The sequence below is a fragment of the Ailuropoda melanoleuca genome, chromosome 13, assembly GCF_002007445.2.
Source record: "Ailuropoda melanoleuca isolate Jingjing chromosome 13, ASM200744v2, whole genome shotgun sequence".
Lineage (NCBI taxonomy): Eukaryota > Metazoa > Chordata > Mammalia > Carnivora > Ursidae > Ailuropoda > Ailuropoda melanoleuca.
Genome location: NC_048230.1, coordinates 41,904,189 through 41,925,891, shown reverse-complemented (window position 1 = coordinate 41,925,891; position 21,703 = coordinate 41,904,189). Strand labels below are relative to the sequence as shown.

Sequence of the window (21,703 nt, the reverse complement as noted above, 5' to 3'; positions counted from 1 at the left end):
GGTCTCTCTGGGCGGGCTTTGCTCTCTCCTCTCTGCCTGTGCCTGTCTCTCGCTCCCCCAGCCTTTTCAGTTTCTCTTTCTGGCACCTGTGTCCCCACCCCCTTCCTGTTTGGTTTGAACCCAAGGCTGGGGTGGGCGTATCTTGGGGAGGGAGGGAGGTGCTGCGAGGCAGTTTGGCCCCCTCCTTGCACCCCGGGGGCCTCTCCTGGCGGCCCCCTGCCAACCGGGGCACCTGCCATGACCGCCACCCCTCCCCCCACAGAGCCCCGCGTCCGCTGAGCAGGAGGGGGCGCTGCTGGCCCTGCCCGTGGTGGTCTGCCTCCTCAACCTGGGGGCCCCCTACCTGTACCGCGGCCTGGCCGCCCTGGAGCGGCACGATTCCCCGGTGCTGGAGGTATACGTGGCCATCTGCAGGTGTGTGGCCAGGCGGGGCGGTGGAGTGGAGGCCACTTGGGGTGGGACCTCTGTGCCCCGGGCTGCCCCCCAGCACTCCCCCCCTCCCTGTCCTCCCCAAGGAACCTCATCCTCAAGATGGCCATCTTGGGCATTCTGTGCTACCACTGGCTGGGCCGCAGGGTGGGCGCCCTGAAGGACCAGGTGAGGGTGGCCCTGGGTGGCACCTGGGGAGGCGGGAGGCCACGGGGCCGCGGGGCCGGAGGGCCCTCCCCCGGCCTGCCGTGTGGCTCGTCCGGCCTGATCTTCGGCTGCGGGAGGGCCCCTGGGTGGGCCACTGGGTGGGCAGGGTGGCGGGGGCACCAGGCACCGGGGGCTGAGGCCCGGCGTGTTTCAGTGCTGGGAGAACTTTGTGGGCCAGGAGCTCTATCGGCTCATGGTGCTGGATTTCATCTTCGTGCTGCTGGACACGCTGTTCGGGGAGCTGCTGTGGAGGTGAGACCCCGGGCCCCCCACCCTCAGGAGGGCTCAGGGCATCGTCACCTGCGAGGCAGGCAGGGACCGCCGGGGAGGTTCTCGAGCCGCGGGGAGGGGGGACCTCACTCCCAGCTCGGGGCGTCCGTGGAGGATCGTGGACCCGAGCGGAACACGAGACAGGACGTTCAGGTGGAGGGGGAAGGGTTTCAGAATGGAGTCTGATCTCGGTCTTGTTCGGGGAAGAGGGGAGGGAAGGAAGTGGGGGGCGTTTTCAGAATGCTGCTGGGCGCTGGTCTTCCTGCTGCTTTTATTTTCTTTTATTTGTGTTTTTTTTCCGGGAATGTATGAGTTTAATAATAATTTAAAAATGGGACGTTGAACGGTCGGTAGAAGGTTTGATGCGTGTTGTGCACGTTTATACCTGAGCGTAGAAAAAAGACCAAGAGGGGGGGCGCCTGGCTCAGTGGGTGGTGCGTGGAACTCTTGATCTCAGGGTCCTGAGTTCGAGCCCCACGTCGCCGTAGAGATTACTTTAAAAAAAAAAGACAAAAGACTGAGAGGAAGTCAGCTGTAGCCCGGAGCACCCCAGGTGGAGGACCTCAGCCTGCTGTGTCCCCTGACCTCAGCCGGGTGCCTGAGGGGAGGGTCACCGGCCGGGCGGCTGCCTGCTGGGGACCGGTCTCTGGGATTGGCCCTCCCAAGTGACCCTCGGGGGCTCCTCTGCCCCAGGCTCATCTCTGAGAAGAAGCTTAAGAGGAGGGAGAAGCCGGAGTTCGACATTGCCGGCAACGTTCTGGAGCTGATTTACGGGCAGACCCTGACCTGGTGAGCGTCTTCTGCTTGCCTGCCGTGGCCTGGCCCCCCAGGGCAGGCTGAGCCCCTTTCCCCCTTAGGCCTGCAGCCAGGCCCCGCCTCGGGGGTTCTGCGGTGACGTGGGCCCCGACCCCTCACCTCTCGGGGGACGCAGCCTGGCCTTGGGGTGGGGCATCTCGTTGTGACCCCGAGCCCAGCCGTCGTCGCTCTGGGATGCAGCGCAGGGGTCCTGACCCCGGCCTCTGGACTGCAGTCCCCAGCCCCTCCTGCCTCCCCAGGCTGGGGGTCCTCTTCGCCCCTCTGCTCCCTGCCGTCCAGCTCAGCAAGCTGCTGCTTGTCTTCCACCTCAAGAAGGTAGGGTGCCCACCGGGCCTCGGGAGGGTGTGCGGCCGGGGTGGGCTCCTCCCCGCATCACCGCCTTTCGGAGCCCGGCAGCATCCGGTTGGGGTCCGAGGTCGCTGCTGGGTGCTCGAATGTGCCGACGGAGGGCCGGGCAGCTGGCAGTTGCTCGGGGCCCGGGCCCCTCCTGGACCGAGGGAAGGGACCCCCTCCTCTGTCCTTGGGTTGGGGTGCGCTTGGCGGTTGAGAATCAGGCCGTTCTCTCGTCCGTGCGGCGGGGTCCGCCGGGGCCTGCTGGAGAGGACGTTCACATCGTAAAGCTCTGGGCACAGCGCCTGGCGCAGCAGAGACCGTCAGCCTTCGGAGCTGGCTATCCCGCGGGGTCTTCCGTATACGAGGGACGGTGGACAAGCACCCCTCGTGTGCCTCGGTCTCCCCTCTGTAAACCAGCTTGGCAGCCCGCAGGCTCATGTACTGAGTGTGGCCGCTCCCTGGGGGTGGTGAGCCCGTCCTGTCCTGGGGTCTTGCTCAGGGCCCCTCCCGGAAGCACCCCCCCCTCCGTTGGAGGCCCCCCCAGGCCTGGGGGGAGGGAAGCTGGGATGGCAGGCAGTGGCGGATCTCAGCCTTTGTCCCCAGACCAGCCTGATGGCCAACTGCCGGGCGCCCCGCAGACCCTGGCTGGCTTCCCACATGAGCACCGTCTTCATCTCGCTGCTCTGCTTCCCCTCCTTCCTGGGAGCCGCCGTCTTCCTCTGCTACGCGGTGTGGCAGTGAGTGGGCGCTCGGCCTCGGGGGTGGGGGTGGCATCCCCCCGGACGTGGGGCTGCTGCGTGGGGTGACGTGGGGGTTGCCCTCGCTCTCTTCCCCCAGGGTGAAGCCCTCGAGCGTCTGCGGCCCCTTCCGCACCCTGGACACCATGTACGAGGCCGGCAAGGTGTGGGTGCGCCGTCTGGAGAAGGCGGGCCCCCGGCTGTCCTGGGTGCCCTGGGTGCACCGGTACCTGGTGGAGAATACCTTCCCCGTCTACTTGGTGTCGGCCCTGCTGCTGTGAGTGCGGGCAGGTGGGGCGTCCGCAGGAGGACCCGCCCGGGGGGGGGGACCCCAGCCCATGCCTCCCCCGGGCTCCTGGCGGGGCGCCTCCTGACCGCTGGCTCCGAATCCCGCAGGGCGGTGATCTACCTTAATGTCCAGGTGGTGAAGGGCCAGCGCCGGGTCATCGCTCTCCTCAAGGAACAGATCAGCAACGTGAGTGCCCCGTGCCCCAGCCCGGCTGCCCGGAGGCCGTTTGCCAAACAAGTGACACCCGGTCCCGGGTGTGGTCTGTCCTACGCAGACATGGGGCGTGCAGCAGCGGGCTGCCCCAGAGACCCCTCGGGCACAGGGCTCCAGCCGGTGGGATGCTGGCTTGGACGAGGAGGGTGGTCTTTTAGGGTGTGCGGCCCCGTGGGGCTGCGGTCTGTGTGAGGATCTTTGAGGTGCTGGAAATAGCTTTTGGACTTCTTGGGGGACCCACGTCGGTCGAGGCATGGACCCTGTTCATTGCCCTCGTTTTCCAAACCAGTGGAGTAAGGTTAAAAGCGGGCCCAGATTTCCATCATTTTTATTAAGCACACTGCAGTTTCTCCTAAAAGCGTGGGGGGCCGGGTGGGCCCAGACGCCCACGGTGCAGCTCCCTCCTGGGACCCCCACTGTGGCGTCGGCCCCTGGGGATCCGCTGGCCTCGAGCTGCTCACGTCTGCCCCAAGAGGCGGCCCAGCCCTGCCCCGTGGATGGTCCCTCCTGCCCCGAGGGCGGCCCTTTCCCTGCTCGGGTGCTGCCCGGCCCCCCCCCCCCCCACCCTCCCCGCCCATCACGTGAGTGCAAGCCGACACGCCCTCCCGCCGCTGCCCCTACCCTTGCCGCGGGTAGCCCCCTCACCGCTNGGCTGGGGAAGGCGTCCTGCCGGGGTCTGCTCAGCCGGACCTGCCAGTGACGACCGGGCTCCACGGAGACGCTGGGTGGGCTCTGACCTCGCCCCGGGCCTTGCTGTCGCTCTCCCCACGGCCATTCCCCTTCTGCACATTTTCACTGTCTGCTGGCTGCTTGAGCCGCTCTGGGGCCAGCTGTGCCTGCGGCCCGGCGTTCCTATGGGGCCGGGGGCTGCGCCTCCTCCGGGCGCCTGCTGGTGGCCGCCTGCGATGCTGCCCTAGAGGGACCCTGGGGTCAGGCGCGGGGTGTCAGCCAGGGCAGGACAGAGCTGGGGTCGGTAGGCGTGGGCCCCTGCCGCTCGCTTATCGACGCACGTGGGTGCCTTAGCTCCCACTTCTTAACACAATAGGAGCCCCCCATCTCCTGCCCTTATACACATGGGATGTCTTGGCGCGCCCACAGGGAGCAGGGCATAAGGCCAGGCATTTTGGTGGAGGTGGTCACCTGGTCACGGCTGCTGGAAGCGGGTCTTTGCCAACCGGCTGCCGCCCTACTGTGCAGTGCGTCAGGCTTGTGGGCGCCCGCGGGGGCCCGGGGTGCTGGATGCACCGCGGCGTCCGGAGCAGAATCCCCACTCCACCCGCCGGTTCTCTGGGGCCGGAAAGACCGTTCTGCGGGCGGGCCCTTGCTGCAGACCGTGTCCAACGGAGGCCGAGCCCAGCCCCAGCTGGGAGGCTTTGGGGCTGCGGTTCTGAGCTCAGCCAGCCCCTGGGGAGGCTTTTCCCGGCTGGGCGGGAGGGGGGGAGGCTTACTCAAGGGCACGGCCGTCTGTACCCACCAACTTGGACAGAAGGAGCCTTGAGCAAAGGGCTGTGGGCAGATTCCAGAAGCTGGAAAAAGGAAGGAAGGGTTCTCCCCAAGAGTCTACGGAAGGAACCAGTTTGGCTGGCACCTTGATCCGAGGCCCGGTGAGAGCCGTTTTGGACTTCTGACCTCCAGAACGGAAAGAGGAGTTTGTGCCGTCTTAGGCCGCCAAGTTGGTGGTAATTAGAACAATAGCAGAAGCTCACACAATGCCCGTGCTGCAGACACCCTTATCTCCCGTTTACAGATGGTGACTCAGGTCAGAGAGGAGGTAATTTGCCCAACACAGAGTCAGTAAGTGGCGGGGCCAGTTTTAAATTAAGTCAGGCTGGCTCTGTGGCCCTCACTGTGCCCCTGATCACATTTCCTTTTTCACCTTGGCCACTAGGAAGCTTAGATCTATCTATTTTTATATATACCCATTGCCTGGCTCTTGGTTTTTCCGTCCTTGTTTGCTGCCTCTTTCTCCCTTTAAACATTTTGTGCTTGTCACGTGGAATAGTCTGTTCTGGACAGACGGATGGACAACTTCCGTCCCCTCACCCTTTGTGTTCTGGCCTTCCTAGGAGGGGGAAGACAAAATCTTCTTGATCAACAAACTTCACTCCGTCTACGAGAGGAAGGAGAGGAGGTGAGGGGCCTTGGAGGGGTCAGGCACTCGGTGCGTGAGTGTGGAGGGGAGGGGGCATTGTGCGGAGCTGGAGGTGAGGACGGAAGGGGGACCGGCCTTCCCAGCTGCCCTCCTTCCCAGCTCTCCTGCTCAGGCGTGGTGAAGTCTGGCAAGAAAAGGAAACGAGAAGAAAGAAGTGTGTGCAGGGGCAGGTCGAGCTGGGTGTTGTGGCCCTTTACTTTCTAAGTTGGGGTGCCCGGGAGCTGGCCCCCCCAGTCCCCACTGGGTGCACGCACTGGGCCAGGTGTGCGGCCTGAGGCGCCAGGGCTCATCTCTGGGTCTGAGTCATCTGACAACCCCTGGCAGACCTACGGTCACATGGGAGGTCTGCCCAGCCCCTTTGAGGCTGTCCAGAGGCTTCTTCACCCTCGGGAGGCCTGACGGCAGCTCCTGAGGGGGGCCTGGCTTCAGCGACTACTCCTCAGCCTCCCCTGGTGCCCCAAGGTCCCAGGGGCCCCTCGCTGACGCCCTCTTCTGGTAGGGTTGGTAGAGCCCAGGAGGCAGAGAGGCTCGAGGACGATCCGGACACCTGGTAGGACAGCGACAGGCCTGGCAGCTCTGCGTCTGCTCACAGGTGCGGCCTGTGCCCAGGATGCCGTTTCCACGGCCCCGTGGGCATGGACGCCGACCTGGGACTCTGCAGCCCATCAAGGCTGGAACTGGAGGGTGGGCGGTGGGGGGGGCACACCCAGTGGACCGTGTCCTGCTTGGGACTCTATTTATTCTGATAAAACATGTTTTGCAAAATGAGCTTCTCCTGGGATTCTGTGCTTGTAGCCGGGCCGGGCCTGCCAAGCGTGCCCACGCACCGCTGTGCCGTGTAGCCCTCGCCCTGTGGACAACCCGTAGGCGGAGGGTGTGGGCCCCTCACCCTGGTAGTTTCTTTCTGGCTGAATGCTTCTCTTCTGTCTGCCCTCCACTGCCCTCCCAGGAGGGGTTGCGGGGCTGTCTGGCGGTAAGTGCAGGGTGCCCTCTGCTGGCTGAGCCCCGGATGGCAGGGTGGGCCACGCCACAGCTTGACGGTTGCCCCTGACCAGCCTGTGCCCAGGGGACTCGCCCCTGTGCAGGTGTGCCGGGCGGACAGTGTCCAGGGTGATGAGGCCACAGTGGCGATGCTCAGTGGTTATCAGGCCATGGGGATGTGGACGGCCACGCAGTTTCTAATGAGCCATGGGGAGAAGGCCCTGCCAGGGAGGGGGGCGGCCCGCACCCAGGCCTGGGGCAGCAGGGGGTCTGGCTGCCTGTGGCTGGTGGTGGGGAGACCCCAGATCCTGCCAGGCTGAGTATCCTGTGGGATGCTGTGAACCTGAGAGTATGGGAAGGCGGGGCTTGGCTGTCACAGCCGCAGCGTGCCACGTCTGCAGGAGCTGGGGCAGTGGCTCCAGGTGGGGAAGCAGAATGAGAGCGCAGTCATGGGCCCCACTGCTCCTCACCCCACAGGGGCATCCAGAAGAGCAAAGCTCGGGCCTGGGCGAGGCCGTGGGGAGGGTCAGGGCAAACCCACAGTGGACATACCCCCCAGCACTGGCCATACCCCTGGCTGGGCCCATCCTCACCCAAACTGTCCCCTTTCCGAGACGGTCTCACGGGGGTAGTCCTGTTTGGCAGACGGGCAGAGGCGGGTGCCATGTGCTGTTGAGGCCCTGGAGGCTCACCGGGCATCACCAAGACTTCTGTAGGTGGGGGACGGTGCCCTTGGTGGCCCCAACAGCTCAGGATTCCTGGGCTGGTCATGGCCAGTCCCCGACAGGGTGCTTTAGAGATCTCTCCAAAGAGCTCGTGCTAACCCCGGGCGGCTGCTCTTGGCTGCGTCTCGGGGCACGAGCACCACGGGGTGAAGCCGGGTGGGAAGTCCGGAAGGTGTGATGCTGGCCAAGGGCTTTCTGGGCCCTGACGCCCTTCCTGCGCCCCCCTCTGAATGGTCACAGATGTGCTGTTGGTCGGAGGGGGGCACTTACGGGTTGAGATGGCCCTGCCATCCGTGTTCCCTGCCTTGCAGCCCCTGTGAGTCGGGACAAGCTGCCTATGACGAGTGAAAGGCTTGCCCTCTGCGCATCCCGTCACTCACTCGAGCACGAACGCAGGTGCTGCTGTCGAGGAGTTCGGTGCGTGTGGAGTACGCACAACCGCGGACTCCGTTATCCCCAGTGACCTGTGTGGGCCTCATCCAATCAGTTGAAAGACCTTAATAGCAAAACCTAGGTTTTCTGAAGAAATTCTGCCCGAGATGCAGCCTCGCCCGCCCTGCCACCGCGTGAGCCGGCTCTCCCGGAGCCCGTCTGCCTCCCGGCCTGCGGTTCCCGACACCCGTGTGGCCTCGAGCTCTCCGGCCAGCGCATTGCGCCGTGTTCCTCCTGCGACGGAGCGTGGGGAGCGGGCCCAGATTCTGACTCGTTAGCGGATGACCTTGGGCGGGTCCTGTGACCTTGGCCAGCCCAGCTCCTCTACGGTGCTGAGCACCACGCTAGGCTCAGAAGTTTTGCTTTAAAAAGAGAAAGGGGGCGCCGGGGTGGTGTGGTCGGTTGAGCGTCCGACTCCCGTTTTCAGCTCAGGTCATGATCTCGGGGCTGTAAGACGGAGCCCCCCATCTGGCTCCACGCTTGGCGTCTGCTTCTCTCTCCCTCATCTTCTCCCCCTGTTGCACACGCTCTGTCTCTGAAATAAATCTTTTAACAAAAAGAAAAGAAAAAGTGAGCTGTAACTGCCGAACGAGGCCAAGCGAACTCCTACGGCTCCTGCAGTGCCCGGGAGCGGACGCGGCTCCTTGTGGCCAGTGACAGCTACTCCGCGCCCCGCGCCTCGGCCCTGGCTGCTCCATGGAACCCAGCAGGGGCCACCCCCAGGGATTCTGCTTGCCTTGGTTTGGGAGGTGTCCTGGCACTGGGATTTTTAAAAATTTCCAGGTAATTCTAACGCGCAGCGGGGCTGAGGACCACCCCACTCTGCTCTCTGCAGCATCTGCCCCACGTCTACGAAGCCCAAGGCACGACTGCCCGCTTCGGGCGTGTCTGCAAGCGCGCTTCTGTCCTTCACAGCCGGCCCGTCAGGCCACATCTCACACAAGGGGACCTGTCACCCGTGCTCTCGCTGAGGCGCGATGCACAGAGCTGGCGGAGTCATGATGCCATCGGGATTCCGGTGTAGGTTTTCCTCGCTCCATCCTGACCGCGCCGCCCCTGGGAAGAAGCTTCTTGAAATGCCGGCCTCCATTTCCGCTCCCGCCAGTGAGCATGTGCTCAGGGCTCAGCTCTCGTCTTTGCCCCGCCGCCTCTTCTGGCCTCCGTGCTGTTCAGACAGCCCTCTCTCTGCCTCGCCTGCTATGACCCGCTGAGCACCCTTGTCGTCTTTGCCACTCTCCCACGGAGTCATCAGAACAATTTCGTAAGAAGCGCAGCTCCATACATATTGTTTCCTTGATTCTAGACACCGAGCCTCCTTGGCTACCGAGCGGTCACGCCAGATCTCGGTTTACCTTGTGTCACCCGCCGGTCCCCTGCTTTCCCCAGGGTGTCAAAATGGAATCCGGCCTCCTGGGCCCAGGGCTGCGCCACCCCCCGCAGGAAGCCTGGCGCGGCCTTCGGATGTTCTCAAGGCCCTGACCTTGTCCTCCCGGGGAGCAGGCGCTCTCTCGCAGTAACTGCACACACAGGCACCTGCTGGGCGGAATGCCCGGGCGCTTTCCCCACTGTTGACTCCCCTTCCTCCTTGCTTTTCGCTTCTCCCGACCATGACCCTTTCCGCACTGTCCTTTGTGACTTTCCAAAGAGGCTGGGCAGAGCCAGGAGTTCACCACCTTGCCCCAGCACCCTGGTCCTACCCTCTTGATAAGATGCGGGAGAGTGGAGACAGAGACACTCGTTCTGCCGGTCTCTGAGCAAGGGGTCCCAGAGGACGTGGCTTGTCTCCCAGAGACTGTCTTTACAATCCTGGTGATCAGAAGCACTGACGCTCGCCGAGCTCATCTGAAGTCACGGTGTTTGGAGTGGCCTGAGAGCCACCGCAGTCTGCTTTCCAGCTGCCACCCGAGATGCCACACTGAGAAAGCCACTGCCTCGTGCAGTGCCGAGTTCTCTGCTTGTGCGAAATGCTTTGTGAAAGCACCTTTCACGGGTTGTTTGAGGATACTTGACAAGAATAAATGAATAAAATGTCCAGGAAACACAAAAGACCTTCATGATTCTCTTTGGTCCAAGTTACTTCTGAGACCCAAACTGGGTCATGGCTGACGGAGCCACGGCCCACGGGCCCCGGCCGCGTCTTGGACGTGGCGGCGGAGGTGGGGAGCTCACGCGCTCTCCTGTGCCTCTTGATGGTCAGCGGTAAGCTTTCAGCGCGAGCTGCAAAGCCACAGAACACATGATAAAATTATAAGCCAAGCGACAGATATTCAGAGGTCATCGAAGTACCTAACATAGACTCTAAGGAGATCACGAAAGAGCCAGGGAACTTGTTACAGACAGCGGGACAGCTCTCTCCCCCAGTACATACAAAGTGAAAATAGATATATCCATCTGTGAAAAATAAAAAACACATTTATTTGAACAGCCAAGAAAAAAATTGCAATTTATTAAGATTCAACAAAGCGCTGTACTTCTGAAAGCAACTTCCGGTGCGTGTTCTTCAACGACCGCATTCTATGAGGAAAAACGTTAAAAGCCACAAACTTGTTTTTTAATCTCAGAGTTACAGACATCTTTAATTCAAAAGAAAACGTCAAAAAAAATCAACAAAAAACAAAAACAAACAGAGTCTTTACTTCCATCCCCAATTTTAAAATATCAGTTTTCTACAACTCGATGCTAAGTGGCAGCACGGAAAGCTGTCTGGTGCACACGCACGCACACATATTTGATATACACACGTGAGCGTATATACATCAAATATATAGAACGCACGTAATGGCAATGAGATGCTATTACTCTGAGGAAGGTTTGTTTAGCTAAATACACGACAACTTGAGAAAACAAGCCTTGACCCAGTTTGTGCATAGTTCATGGTCCTCTGTAAAACCAGCTTTTGTCGATCTGCAATTTTGCAGGACCTTCTTTTTTTTTGTTTTTAGTTTTTTGTTCTTTGTTTTGATAAAACCATTAAAAAGCTAATTAAAAAAATGTAATGCACAAGTCTCCTGATGAAGCAGGCAGGGGGCACAATGTTCACATATTTTTAAACATACTTGAGGGTATGTTACTCCATTGTCTGTCTTTCTTGCAAAACAATCAAAACATTGATCATTTTTGAAACATAAAGCAATCTTTAATATATAAAGCACTCTTCAAACATCTATTTCTTCTGAGTCCGTTATTTGGTAAATATGTAACTGCTACACATTAGAGATTACGTATTTTTCTTCTTTGTGTTTTTTTCCTTTTTTCTTTTTTTTTCTTTATTTTTTTTTGTTTGTTTTTTAATAACATCTTCAGTGCTAGGAGTTGGGTTACAAAATACATGAAACGGTGTGGAGCTGCCCCTCGGGAACCCTGGCTTTCCTGAGAGCGCATCCGCATGTGCAAGACAGTGACCACAACGTCTCGTCACCTCGACGAAGGGGGACAACCGACGGTCCGCAACGGTGGCCGGAGGGAAGCGACGACACTGTTCAATCCCAGAGCTCTGAAGTAACGTGTCTGCATTCTGAAAATAGGTTCTTTACCACGGAAGTCTCTTTGTTTTCTTTTTTTTTTTTTTAAATTCCTTTTTAAAATTTTTTTATTTTAAAGTCTGAAGGAGAAAAAAAGGTCTGTAAACAGGTGGGAGCCCTGAGCACGGGCCCCTCCGAAAGCGGTCACCACCCACGTCCGAGTGCTTGTCTCCGTTCCCCCCGTGGAGCCGTCCGCTCTCCACGGGGATCTATGGCCACAGTTCTGCAACAGCTGTCTTCTCGCTCACTTTCTATTCCACATGGAAACACGGTGCAATACTCTGGTAATCATTCTCTTGCATTAGTCCACAATAAAAAGCTGCTAAAGGTAGGTATACATATTATTTCTCCAGAGATATACACTGTAATTTTCAGACGCAATAACAGAGTCCTTGAGTAAACATTTACACGTGAATTGTCACCGGCCCTGTCCTGTGAATTCTCTTTCATGTATAGGATTAGCAAAAGGAAGGGCAGGGACACTCAGTGCAAAGTTAGAAGCTAATAATAGTAACAAACATTTGACCAATGCGCCAAAAAAAAGCATATACTGAATAAAAGGGAAAACCCACAGTTAAATCCCTCACACACGGAACACACAAACACAAAGTGTGCACACGCACACACACTTGTTTCCACACACACACACACACACACACACACACACACACACACAGGCACACACACACGCACATAGGCTGTGAACTCAGAAATGTTTCCTAGCCTGTTTCTGCGCATTGACGTCAGCCTGGAAGTGTAGAATTCGACGCGGCAAGTGTTCACATTTCCTTATTGGCCTGCTGGATTCAAGTATTTGCATGTTTGATATGTCTTTTTTTTTTTTTTAACTTTTAAAAAATATTTTTTGGGATTAAAAAAAATGGCATGAAAAAGTAATGAAACAAGGGTAATGTGCATAGGCGGACCCGTGGGAGCAGAGACAGGCTGCAGGCCGCTGCCTCCACGCAGCTCGCCGGTCTGGGACGCCAGGCCCGCCGCGTGGAGCCCACGCTCTGCGCCCAGCGATGGACATCAGCTCCCCCTGATTACGGGGTCCGCCTCTGGTAATGTGCATAATCGTCACAGGCTCCTTTTAAATAGGCTTTCTTGTCTCCCTCCCTCCCGCCCCCCTTGATAAAATAACCCTTTCCAGCCCACAATCTGAAAAGTGCCCTTCATGATAGAACTATTCTAAGCAGCTTTTATACTTAAAAAATCAAAACGACAACACACCATACAAACATAAGACAACACCAAATAAAAAAGCTATGAGGAACATCCTGTCATTAGCATGTGACACTGACCAAGGGCAGCCCGCACTGTCTCGTGAACAGTTCGCAAGGACTGCGGCCAGGGTTCGTCTTCAGTACTGGACAGAGGTACTCAAAGGGCTGCCGGGCTGCTCAGGTCAAGCGGGGTCCTCAGCGCCGCCCGGACTGGAAAGGGTCAGCTTTTTCTTCCTAGTGCTGATGATTGTGGCGCCCACGGGGTCCTGTCGGTCCTAGATGGATTCCCCGCTGAGAAGGTCCCCGGGAAGCAGAGTGTTCAGCGGGGTGGGGCTTCCGATCACCCTGCCGTCGTCACTGCTGGGTGGGCCCCACAGGCTGCTCGAGTACTGGGGGACCCCACCCCACAGCAGGTCACTGCTCCCTTTGCCTGCCAGACACGGGGCACTCCAGTGGCCAGTGTCGCTCCGCACCAGGCCGTGGGAGCTGCCCGCGGCACCCAGGCGCGTCTGGCCGGTGCCGGTGCTGGACTGCCAGCTGGAGGTGGGCGGCAGTGCTTGGCCTTGGGCTAAGAAACGGTTCACCTCTTCTTCGCCAGCAAACTCGGCCAAGATGGTAGTGTTTCCCAGAACACACCTAAAAGAGCAGGACGGCAACAAAATTAAGAGCTGGTTTTTTTGAAAGACTAAAAAATGTGACAGAGCTTCAGCTAGACTAAGAAAAAACAGAGAAGACTCAACTAAGTAAAATCGGAACTGAAAGAGGAGACATGACGACCGATACCGCAGAAGTACAGTGCATCCTGAGGGGCTTCTAGAACGACTATGCCAGCAGACTGGACAACCTAGAAGAATGGACAATTCCCTAGAAACAGATACCCTCCCAAGACGGAATCATGAAGAAACAGAAAGTCTACACAATAGCGTAGTCCTCCTCAGTAATGAGGAAGGAGACTGAATTAGTGACCAGAAACCTCCCGGCACAGAAAAACCCAGGACCACATGGTTTCACTGAGGAATTCTACCAAACATTTAAAAGAGAATTAACACCAATCCTTCTCAAACTCTTCAAAACACTGAAGAGGAGGAAACACTCCTGAACTCATTTTATGAGGCCCGTGTTATCCTGACATGAAAGCCAGATCCGGACATGAGACAACTAGAGACCAACATCCCTGATGAACACAGATATAAACATTCTCAACAAAATATTTAGCAAACTGAATTCAACAGCACATAAAAAGGATTGTACATTCATGATTAAGTGGGATTTATCCCTGAGATGCAAGGATGGTTTAACATTTGCAAATCACAGAGTGATTTGCACGCTGATGGAGTGAAAGATCCAAGTCCTCTTGTCTCAGTGGATGCAGAAATAGCATTTGACAAAACACAACGACCTTTCATGACAAAGACCCTCCAAGAAAAGGGGACAGAAGGAACATGCCTCTGTGTCAGGAAGGCCATCCGCACATGACACACACAGAGCTAACATCACACTCGACGGTGAGAGGTTGAAAGCATTTTCTCTAAGGTCAGGAACACGACAAGGATGCCTGCTCTTGCCATCTCTATTCCACACAGTACCGCAAATCTTAGCCAGAGCGATCAGGTGAGACAAAGAAATTAAAGGTATCCAAATCAGAAAGCAAGAAGTAAAATGGTCACTATTTGCAGATGATGTGAGCTTATATAGAGAAAATCCTAAAGATTTAACCAAAACACTGTCGGAAGTGATCAATGAGTTCAGTAAAGTTGCAGGGTATTAAAAAAACAAATGAAAAACAGCTGCCTTTCTATGTACTAATAATGAAATACCTGAAAAAGAAATAAAGAAAAAAAAATCTCATTTACGACAGCATTAAAAAACAAGAAAAGGGGTGCCTGGGTGGTGCAGTCATTAAGCGTCTGCCTTCGGCTCAGGGCGTAATCCCGGCGTTCTGGGATCGAGCCCCACGTCAGGCTCCTCCGCTGGGAGCCTGCTTCTTCCTCTCCCACTCCCCCTGCTTGTGTTCCCTCTCTTGCTGGCTGTCTCTCTCTCTCTCTTTAAAATCTTAAAAAAACACAAAAAACAAAAAACAAGAAAATACTTAGGGATAAATCTGACCAAGCAAGTGAAAACTTTGTGTAATGAAAACCAGAAGACTTAAATGAAAGAAACTGAGGGAGATACAAATGCAGGGTGTCCCAGACAACACAAAGCCACCTGCAGGTTCCATGTAATCTCTACAAAAATTCCAATGGCACTCTTCACAGAAATTTGTATGGAACCACAAAAGGCTCCAAACAGTGCTAGCAATTTTGAGAAAGAACAAAGCTGGAGGCATCACACTTGCTGATTTCAAACTATAACACAAAGCCATAGTATTCAAAACAGTATGGCACTGGCAAAAAACTTCAGACACCTAGCCCAGTGGAATAGAATAAAGAGCCCAGAAATAGATCCCCATGTAGACAGTTGGTTAATATTTGACAAGGGCGCCAGGAGCATTCAATGGGGAAAAGGACAGCCTCTTAAACAAATGTGCTGGAAAAGCTGGAGGAACACGTGCAGAACAGTGACATGTGGATGCCTGTCTCCCACCACTTACAAAAGTTAACTCGAAATGGATTAAAGACTTAAACGTAAGATCTGGAACCATAAAACTCCTGGAAGAGAACAGGGAAAAAGCTCCTTGACATTGGGCTTGGCAATGATTTTTTGATATGACACTAAAAACACACGGCTGCCTGTCTGGCTCGGTTGGAAGAGTGTGTGACTCTCGATCTTGGGGTTGAGTTGGAACCTCGCATTGTGTGTAGGGATTACTTAAATAAATAAAACTGAAAAAAAAAAACACAAGCAATAAAAGAAAAAAATCAGTAAGTATTTACATCAAACTAAATATCTTTTGCCCAGGAAAGGAAACTGTCAGTATAATGAAAAGATAACCTATAGAATGGAGAAAAATATTCACAAAGCATTTTTTGATAAGGGGTTAATATTCAAAGTATATAGAGAATCATGTAACTCAGTAACAGCAACAACAAAAAGCCCAAACAACCTGATCAAAAGATGAGCAGAGGGACTGAACATTGTTCCAAGGAAGACATCCAGGTGGCGAGCAGGTACGTGAAAAGATGCTCGACATCACTCAGCATCAGAGAAATGCAAATCATAACCCAGTGAGATCTCACCTCACCCATTAGAATGGGTAGAATCAAAAAGACAAAATATGACAAGTGTTGGCGAGGATGTGGAGAAGGGAACCCTTGCTCACTGCTGGTGGGAATGGAAATCAGTTCGGCCACTCTGAAGGTAAAAAGAGAACCACCGTGGGATCCAGCCATCCCGCTGCTCCAGTGCTGTTGCTGAGTACGTCCACGACACACCTTAGCAAGCGCGTCCTATAGCAGCGGGGGAGGTGGCTGGAAGATGGGTCACGGGGCTGGTGCTAGCTGGTGGACAGAGTGTCTTCCTGCAGGCACTGTGCTTATGTGCACGCTCTCAGGGGGCCTGTTCCTGGTGGGGGGCATGGCCACAGCCAACTCCGCAGAAGAAACAGGTCATGAGACACCTGCCACGGTGTGCATCGTGGCCCGCCAAACCCCTATATGGAAGCTCCAGCCCCCAGCCCCTCAGCTGTGCCCGTATTTGGACACGGGTCTTTAAACGGGTCATGAAAGTAAAACGAGATCATTAGTGGACCCGAATCCACCACAACTTGTGTCCTTCTGGGAAGGGGAAGTTAGGACACACACACACTCAGACTGAGAGGTGACCATGTGAGGACGCAGGGAGAGGGCAGCCGTGTGCAGACCAAGGGCCGGAGCCCTGGAAGGGACGGACTCTGCTGACACCTTGGTGTCTGACTCGCCGCCTCCAGAACCCCGAGGCGATCAACGTCTATGTCTGCGGTGCTTTCTCATGGCTGCCCCAGGACACTCCCACAGCACCCCGAGCCCAGTGCTGCTGGGGCCGCAGCCACGGGGCAGCCGAGCGGCGGCCAGGAGACGTACATGTGCAGGGACTTCTGGGCCTTGGCGGCTTCCTCCTTGGAGCTGTAGCGGACCACGGCGTTGCCTTGAGTCAGGTTCAGGTGGAATGTGACGAGAGGCCCGTGCTGCAAACACAGCGTCCGCAGGGTAGAGCCGTCGATCTGATTGAGGAAGCAAAGGGGGCGGTAATGAGCTTCCTGGGACTTCTTCCACGACATTCTTCAAAGAAAATGTATATGACCCGGGTGCACTAACCACTGGGAAAAGGTCTGTCTGTAAAGGGCTTAGCATATATGACTTTCTGATTTTAACCTTATGCCTTGTCATTTACCATGTACTCTGTAATCGTGGGTGTTTCAGTTATATTTCGTGAATTCCCTCAATCAGGAGAAAAGACCCCATTTTGGTTGTGACCTCCCCAACCAGCCACACAGAGCACGTGGTTCCTGGCAGCCCTGCGGCCCCTGACCCCAGGAAAAGGGAGCACAGGACAAATGACTGTTGAGTCGGTATAACTGAAGGCAAGCAACTGTTTAAAAGGCTCAAAAGAGTAAAAAGTAAACAATTCTCCAGGAACATGGGCGTGTCTGCCTGTGGCTGCCCACGCCGTCTCTGGGCCCCTGGCGAGCGCACCCAGCGCAGCGGCCAGCATGCATCGGGGGTGGCGGGAACCCCTCTCGGTCAAGGACAGCGCCCGCCCGCTCAGTGGCCCCTACGGCGGGTGCCCGTACCTGGGGCGTGAGGTTGCGGAGGACGAGCCAGCTGCTTGTCCGTCCTGAGGTGTCCGTGCTCCAGGCGGAACCTGCACGAGCCAGGGGAGAGCCCAGTCAGCACGGCCTTCGGAGGCTTCCCGCCCACACGTGCAGCAGCACAGAGCGCTCCTGCACGCTCTAGGCTTTTCGCAACCTTCGAAAACCTACATTATCTTTATGGTTGATGAACCCAGCCCCGCGATTCCTGCAGACGCCCTGGGGGCGGGATGACAGTCGGAGGATGGCAAAAGCTCCTGTCTCCTCCTCTGCCTCCACGTGGGCCCCTCAGAATCAGTGCCTTAAGATGCTACGTGCTGGGGCAGCAGACCTAGGGCTGCAACGATGGGCCCACAGCAGTTTTCAAACTATCTGCAGCTGGTTCCAGCCTCAGCGTCTTACACTCCCAGCGCATGTCTTCCACGGCTGCAGCTCGTCGGAGGGGACCGGTGGCGGCCGGCAGAGCTGTGGCACCAGGACGCGGGCCCTGATTCACACTGGGGGCTTGGTCTGGTTTCTGGCCCGGGAAGCCCTTTGCTCCAGTGAAATGTTGTGGAGAAGCAAGTATCAAAGTGGAGATCGAGCCCCTTGTGCTGGCTGAAAGCGCCTTCTCTAAGGGCCCAGCGTGGCCCCTGGAAGGGTGCTGTGCCCGTGGGACCCCTGCCTCAGGGCAGACCGGCTGGATGCTGGAGCCCAGGGCGGAGGCTGAAAACCATGGCAGCTGGAGCGCTGGGCCCACACATTGCCCCGAAGAGTCTAGGGCCCTCTGGCCCCTCCTAGGTCCTCCTGGGTTCTAGGGGAGGGGATAGCAGTCCTTACAAAGGAGCTAGAGGACAAGATGACGGGCATATTCATTCCCTAAGGGACAAGCAGAGCAGGCCCCGAGCCCCCGCGCTCCCCCACCTGCCCCATTTGCACAGAGAGTAGATGCATACCCGAGGAGTAAGAGCTGGTCCAGCCGAGGGGACTGGCTCCCCAGGTCGAGGAAGGCTTGGGATTGGTTAACCCTGGAGGTGGCCTTGTGGGTGCAGTAGTGTTTCTGGGCACCTTCCACAGTTCATGAGAAAGAGAGGCTTGCGTGTGGGAGGCAGGGCCAGAGGACCACGTCGATTTAATGTCTGACAGTTTACCTAGAAAGGCAGGGAGACAGAGCACAGGCATTCTTGAGACAAAGAAGGAAAGTCACTGCAGTGTTTGGGGAAGCATACACAGTGCTCTCTGGCACCAGCAGACCGTGGGATAAAAAAGAAACACCAAGTAAAGCACCCCCCATGAGAACCACGAGGTACGCGCTCTCTTGAATTCCTGCCCAGAGACCACCTGCCTGTGCCCAGGGCCCAGCGGAGGCCGTGCCAGGACTTCTGATACTGAACTCGCTGACTGTGCCAGAACCAAGTCTGCCGCTGAGAAAATAGCAAGCATTTTTGTAGTCTGAGGTTAAAGCTAACTTATCGACATATCCTACTGGGACAAGCTTATAACGGAACACACTAATTGAGGTCAAAAGCCTAACACGTGTAGATCCTTTACACTATTTCTTTAGCCATCAGTCCCTTTTCAAGGCAACGCCCCCTGACAACCCGCAGCTTGGAGACAAGCGCGCCGGGCCACACGGTAGAGATGGATACGTGTGGCCCAGCTGCCGGGGGCTGAGCACTGGGCATCTTAGTACCTCTGCTGGGTGAAGAGTGTCTGAAGGCTCTTTGGGAGGAAAAACCCAAACTGGTAACCACTCTGAACCCCAGCTTCTCCTGCGCCCAGGGCTTGGTTGGGATGCACACACATCTGGGCATCTGCCACGCCCGCCACACCCACCCACCACGACCAAGACAGGAAATGCTGGCAGCTGGGTGGTCGCTGTTGCGGTGGTCCCTGGATAGCACTACAGCGACCAGGCTAACACAGACCCTGCGTGGAGCTCCCCTCCAACCCTAGCCACCAGGACTTCAAACAAACAAACGCTAATCTTAATAAAGGTGTCATTGATCGGAAAAGCAAAAATGCTTTAAAAACCGCTGGAGACACAAGGAAAATGATTTAATTCCACACTTTCTCTTTAGCTAAATGATCATGGAAGTACTAAAGTTCTACATACATCTCCTCTGTAAATGTCAGGAAGAATAAACATTAGAAGGAATGAAATAATCCAGAAGCTTTCTCTGTTTTCAATAAGATGCTAAACTATACGTTGAGTCGTTATATTTACACCTGAAACTCGATGTTAATGACGCTGGGACTAACATAAACTAAAACAATAAACTGACTACGGAGTGGGGAAAAGAAAGGCTGCTGAGCTATATCAAAACTGCTTTCTTGCCCAGGTACTGGTACTAAGGGGTGCCCATGCCATCTTTACGCTGGTTTCCAAACGTCTGAACAACAAGGTTTGAAGGAATACGGAAATGTATTTGCAGAAGTCTGTAAACAATCAACACTCCTTCTTTAAGATTTCTGTCTACTTACAAACCCGACACATGTCTTGTTAGCATCTGGGCCTGAATCTCTTTATATTCTTGTTTTAAAATTTTCAGGTTCAGATTCCCCTGAAGTTTTTAGGACAATTCTCCTCTAAGCCTAAAAGAAATGTCTTACTTCAAAAACTTCTTGAACTCTGGGGTGCCTGAATGGCTCAGTTGGTTAGGTGTCTGCCCTTGGCTCGGGTCACGATCCTAGGGTCCTGGGATCGAGCCCTGCATGGGACTCCCTGCTCAGCGGGGAGCCTGCTTCTCCCTCTCCCGCTATCCCTGCTTGTGCACGTGCTCTCTCTCTGTCAAATAAATAAAATCTTAAAAAAAACCCAAACCTGGGGCGCCTGGGTGGCTCAGCTGTTAGGCATCTGCCTTCGGCTCAGGGTGTGATCCCAGAGTCCTGGGATCGAGCCCCGCTTCGGGCTCCCTGTTCCCCTGGGAGCCTGCTTCTTCCTCTCCCACTCCCCCTGCTTGTGTTCCCTCTCTCCCTGGCTGTCTCTGTCTCTCTGTCAAATAAATACATAAATAAATAAATAAATAAATAAGTAAATAAAATATATGAAAAAAATTTTTAAAAAATTAAAAAAAAACAAAAAAAAAAACAAAACCAAAACCAAAACTTCTGAAAGTCTAGGGTAACAGAGAAATAATCCGGGTGGGAAGTGGCCACACTATCTGGGATCTTCTCTCGTCTCCCCCACCAACTTCCCCATCCTACAGCCACGCGCCCTTCACGGCGACGAGGTAGTGTTCCCATTCCTGCTGCACACGGCAGGGGGCAGAGGTGCCCGGGCCCCCTCTGTCACACCCCACGCCCCCTCCCCCGCCCCACTCCGGGGTGCGTGGGCAGATGTCAGGAGAAGCCAGTGTGTACCTGCGATGCTGGGCGCGGGCGCGATGCTGCTGAAAGAGCGACTGTAGCCGGAGGCACTGAGCGGCCAGGCACTCGAGGAAGGCAGCGCGGCACTCTGAGATGACGGTGGGGAGGACCCTGCAGAAGCAGACATGGCGCTGAGAGGCGGGCAGTGGGTGTGCGGGGCAGCCACTGAGCTCGGCGGTGTGACAGTGCCACCCACCAAGAGGGAGGCCGACCATACAGGTGCAACGCGGTCAGGGCCGTGGCCAGGGCAGGCAGACCCAGGCTGGCATCCCGCTCGGATCCCAGGGCCCAGGAGGCAGAGGCCCAGAGGCGGCAGCAGCCTCTGGGAGGCAGGGTCTCCAGGGGCGAGAGAAGAGGATCGGCGGCAGAATGCTGAGAACGCCACCCAGAGTGTGAACCAATCGCATGGACTCCCTCCCACGTAGGATAAAACTCACAGTACGGGCACTCTCCATTTGTTCACACCTCAAACAATATCCACAAAGTTAAAAACCAAGAAACACCAAGCTTTTTGTTATACATTTTACTGCAGAAAGACCCGCACTTCATTCTGTCTCAAAATGTCTCAGGTGTCCACTAGCTTCTGTCCGAGCCTCTGCCTGTGACACGGGCATGAGGCAGAGCCCCGTGCGGGGAGCTGGAGGACTGTATCCCCAACCTCAGTCCCTTCCCGTGAAAACACCTGCTCATGCACCTGGGAGGGAGGCTGGGGGTGTGTGGGCGCCCCTGTGAGGCTCCCTGCTGTCTGGCATCTCCATGTGACCCCTCCCCCAGGCTTCTCTGAGGAGAGCAGGGAGCCAGGGAACAAGGAGGGTGAAGCAGTGTGGACAGTTTGGATTAGAGCAGGACAGAATCAGAGCTTCTCCAATTCGGAAAGTTATTCCGCTAGTGTGTGGAAGCTGGTGGGGCAGGGACATGAGCACGTGATAATCTGCTTGTCACATTTACTTCCACAAACAGAATTTCACAAGACATGGAAACCAGATGCAGGGCCCCACTGAGGCTGGTGCACCGAACCACCCCAGGGGTACCCTTCACAGAGACTACCAGGCATGCGGTGCCTCTCAGACTTGTGCAGTGTGCAAGCTGCACAGCTGTCTACAGCTGCCCTACTGTGATCCACCTCCTTAGAACGAGGGTACTAGAACTCATGAACGTCAACACTGATTTGTTATCTGCAGGTCCACAATCTAAAAAAACACCAGTCCTACTGATATCCCAAGCTTATGCCCCAAACTCTCCTCTTTCATTTATCAACAAAATGGCATCAACCCAAGACCCCAAGATTACAGATTATT

General features: G+C 55.9%; 2 protein-coding genes across 11 annotated transcripts in view; one reads left to right on the top strand and one right to left on the bottom strand.

Annotated features, from left to right (window-relative positions):
- Window positions 1–9,630, top strand: part of TMC6 (transmembrane channel like 6) — a 17,567-nt gene extending 7,937 nt beyond the window's left edge. For 7 of the 8 annotated variants that reach the window (XM_034640981.1, XM_034640977.1, XM_034640979.1 and 4 more), the window contains 10 exons: window positions 263–414; window positions 516–597; window positions 791–888; window positions 1,600–1,695; window positions 1,962–2,037; window positions 2,659–2,792; window positions 2,893–3,069; window positions 3,189–3,267; window positions 5,361–5,425; window positions 5,946–9,630. In XM_034640981.1, coding sequence (XP_034496872.1) covers window positions 263–414; window positions 516–597; window positions 791–888; window positions 1,600–1,695; window positions 1,962–2,037; window positions 2,659–2,792; window positions 2,893–3,069; window positions 3,189–3,267; window positions 5,361–5,425; window positions 5,946–6,000 — 1,014 coding nt within the window. In that variant the 3' untranslated portion in view covers window positions 6,001–9,630. Of the gene's footprint in view, window positions 1–262; window positions 415–515; window positions 598–790; window positions 889–1,599; window positions 1,696–1,936; window positions 2,038–2,658; window positions 2,793–2,892; window positions 3,070–3,188; window positions 3,268–5,360; window positions 5,426–5,945 lie in introns of those variants that run through there. The other variant, XR_004619747.1, reaches the window with a different exon arrangement.
- Window positions 9,631–10,000: 370 nt separating this feature from the next.
- TNRC6C (trinucleotide repeat containing adaptor 6C) overlaps window positions 10,001–21,703 on the bottom strand; it is a 100,948-nt gene continuing 89,245 nt past the window's right edge. For 2 of the 3 annotated variants that reach the window (XM_019798753.2, XM_034640975.1), the window contains 5 exons: window positions 20,400–20,516; window positions 17,993–18,187; window positions 17,040–17,110; window positions 16,330–16,469; window positions 12,607–12,967 (listed from right to left, as the gene is read on the bottom strand). In XM_019798753.2, the coding sequence (XP_019654312.2) occupies window positions 12,607–12,967; window positions 16,330–16,469; window positions 17,040–17,110; window positions 17,993–18,187; window positions 20,400–20,516 (884 nt within the window). Of the gene's footprint in view, window positions 12,968–16,329; window positions 16,470–17,039; window positions 17,111–17,992; window positions 18,188–20,399; window positions 20,517–21,703 lie in introns of all 3 variants that reach the window. The other variant, XM_002918374.4, reaches the window with a different exon arrangement.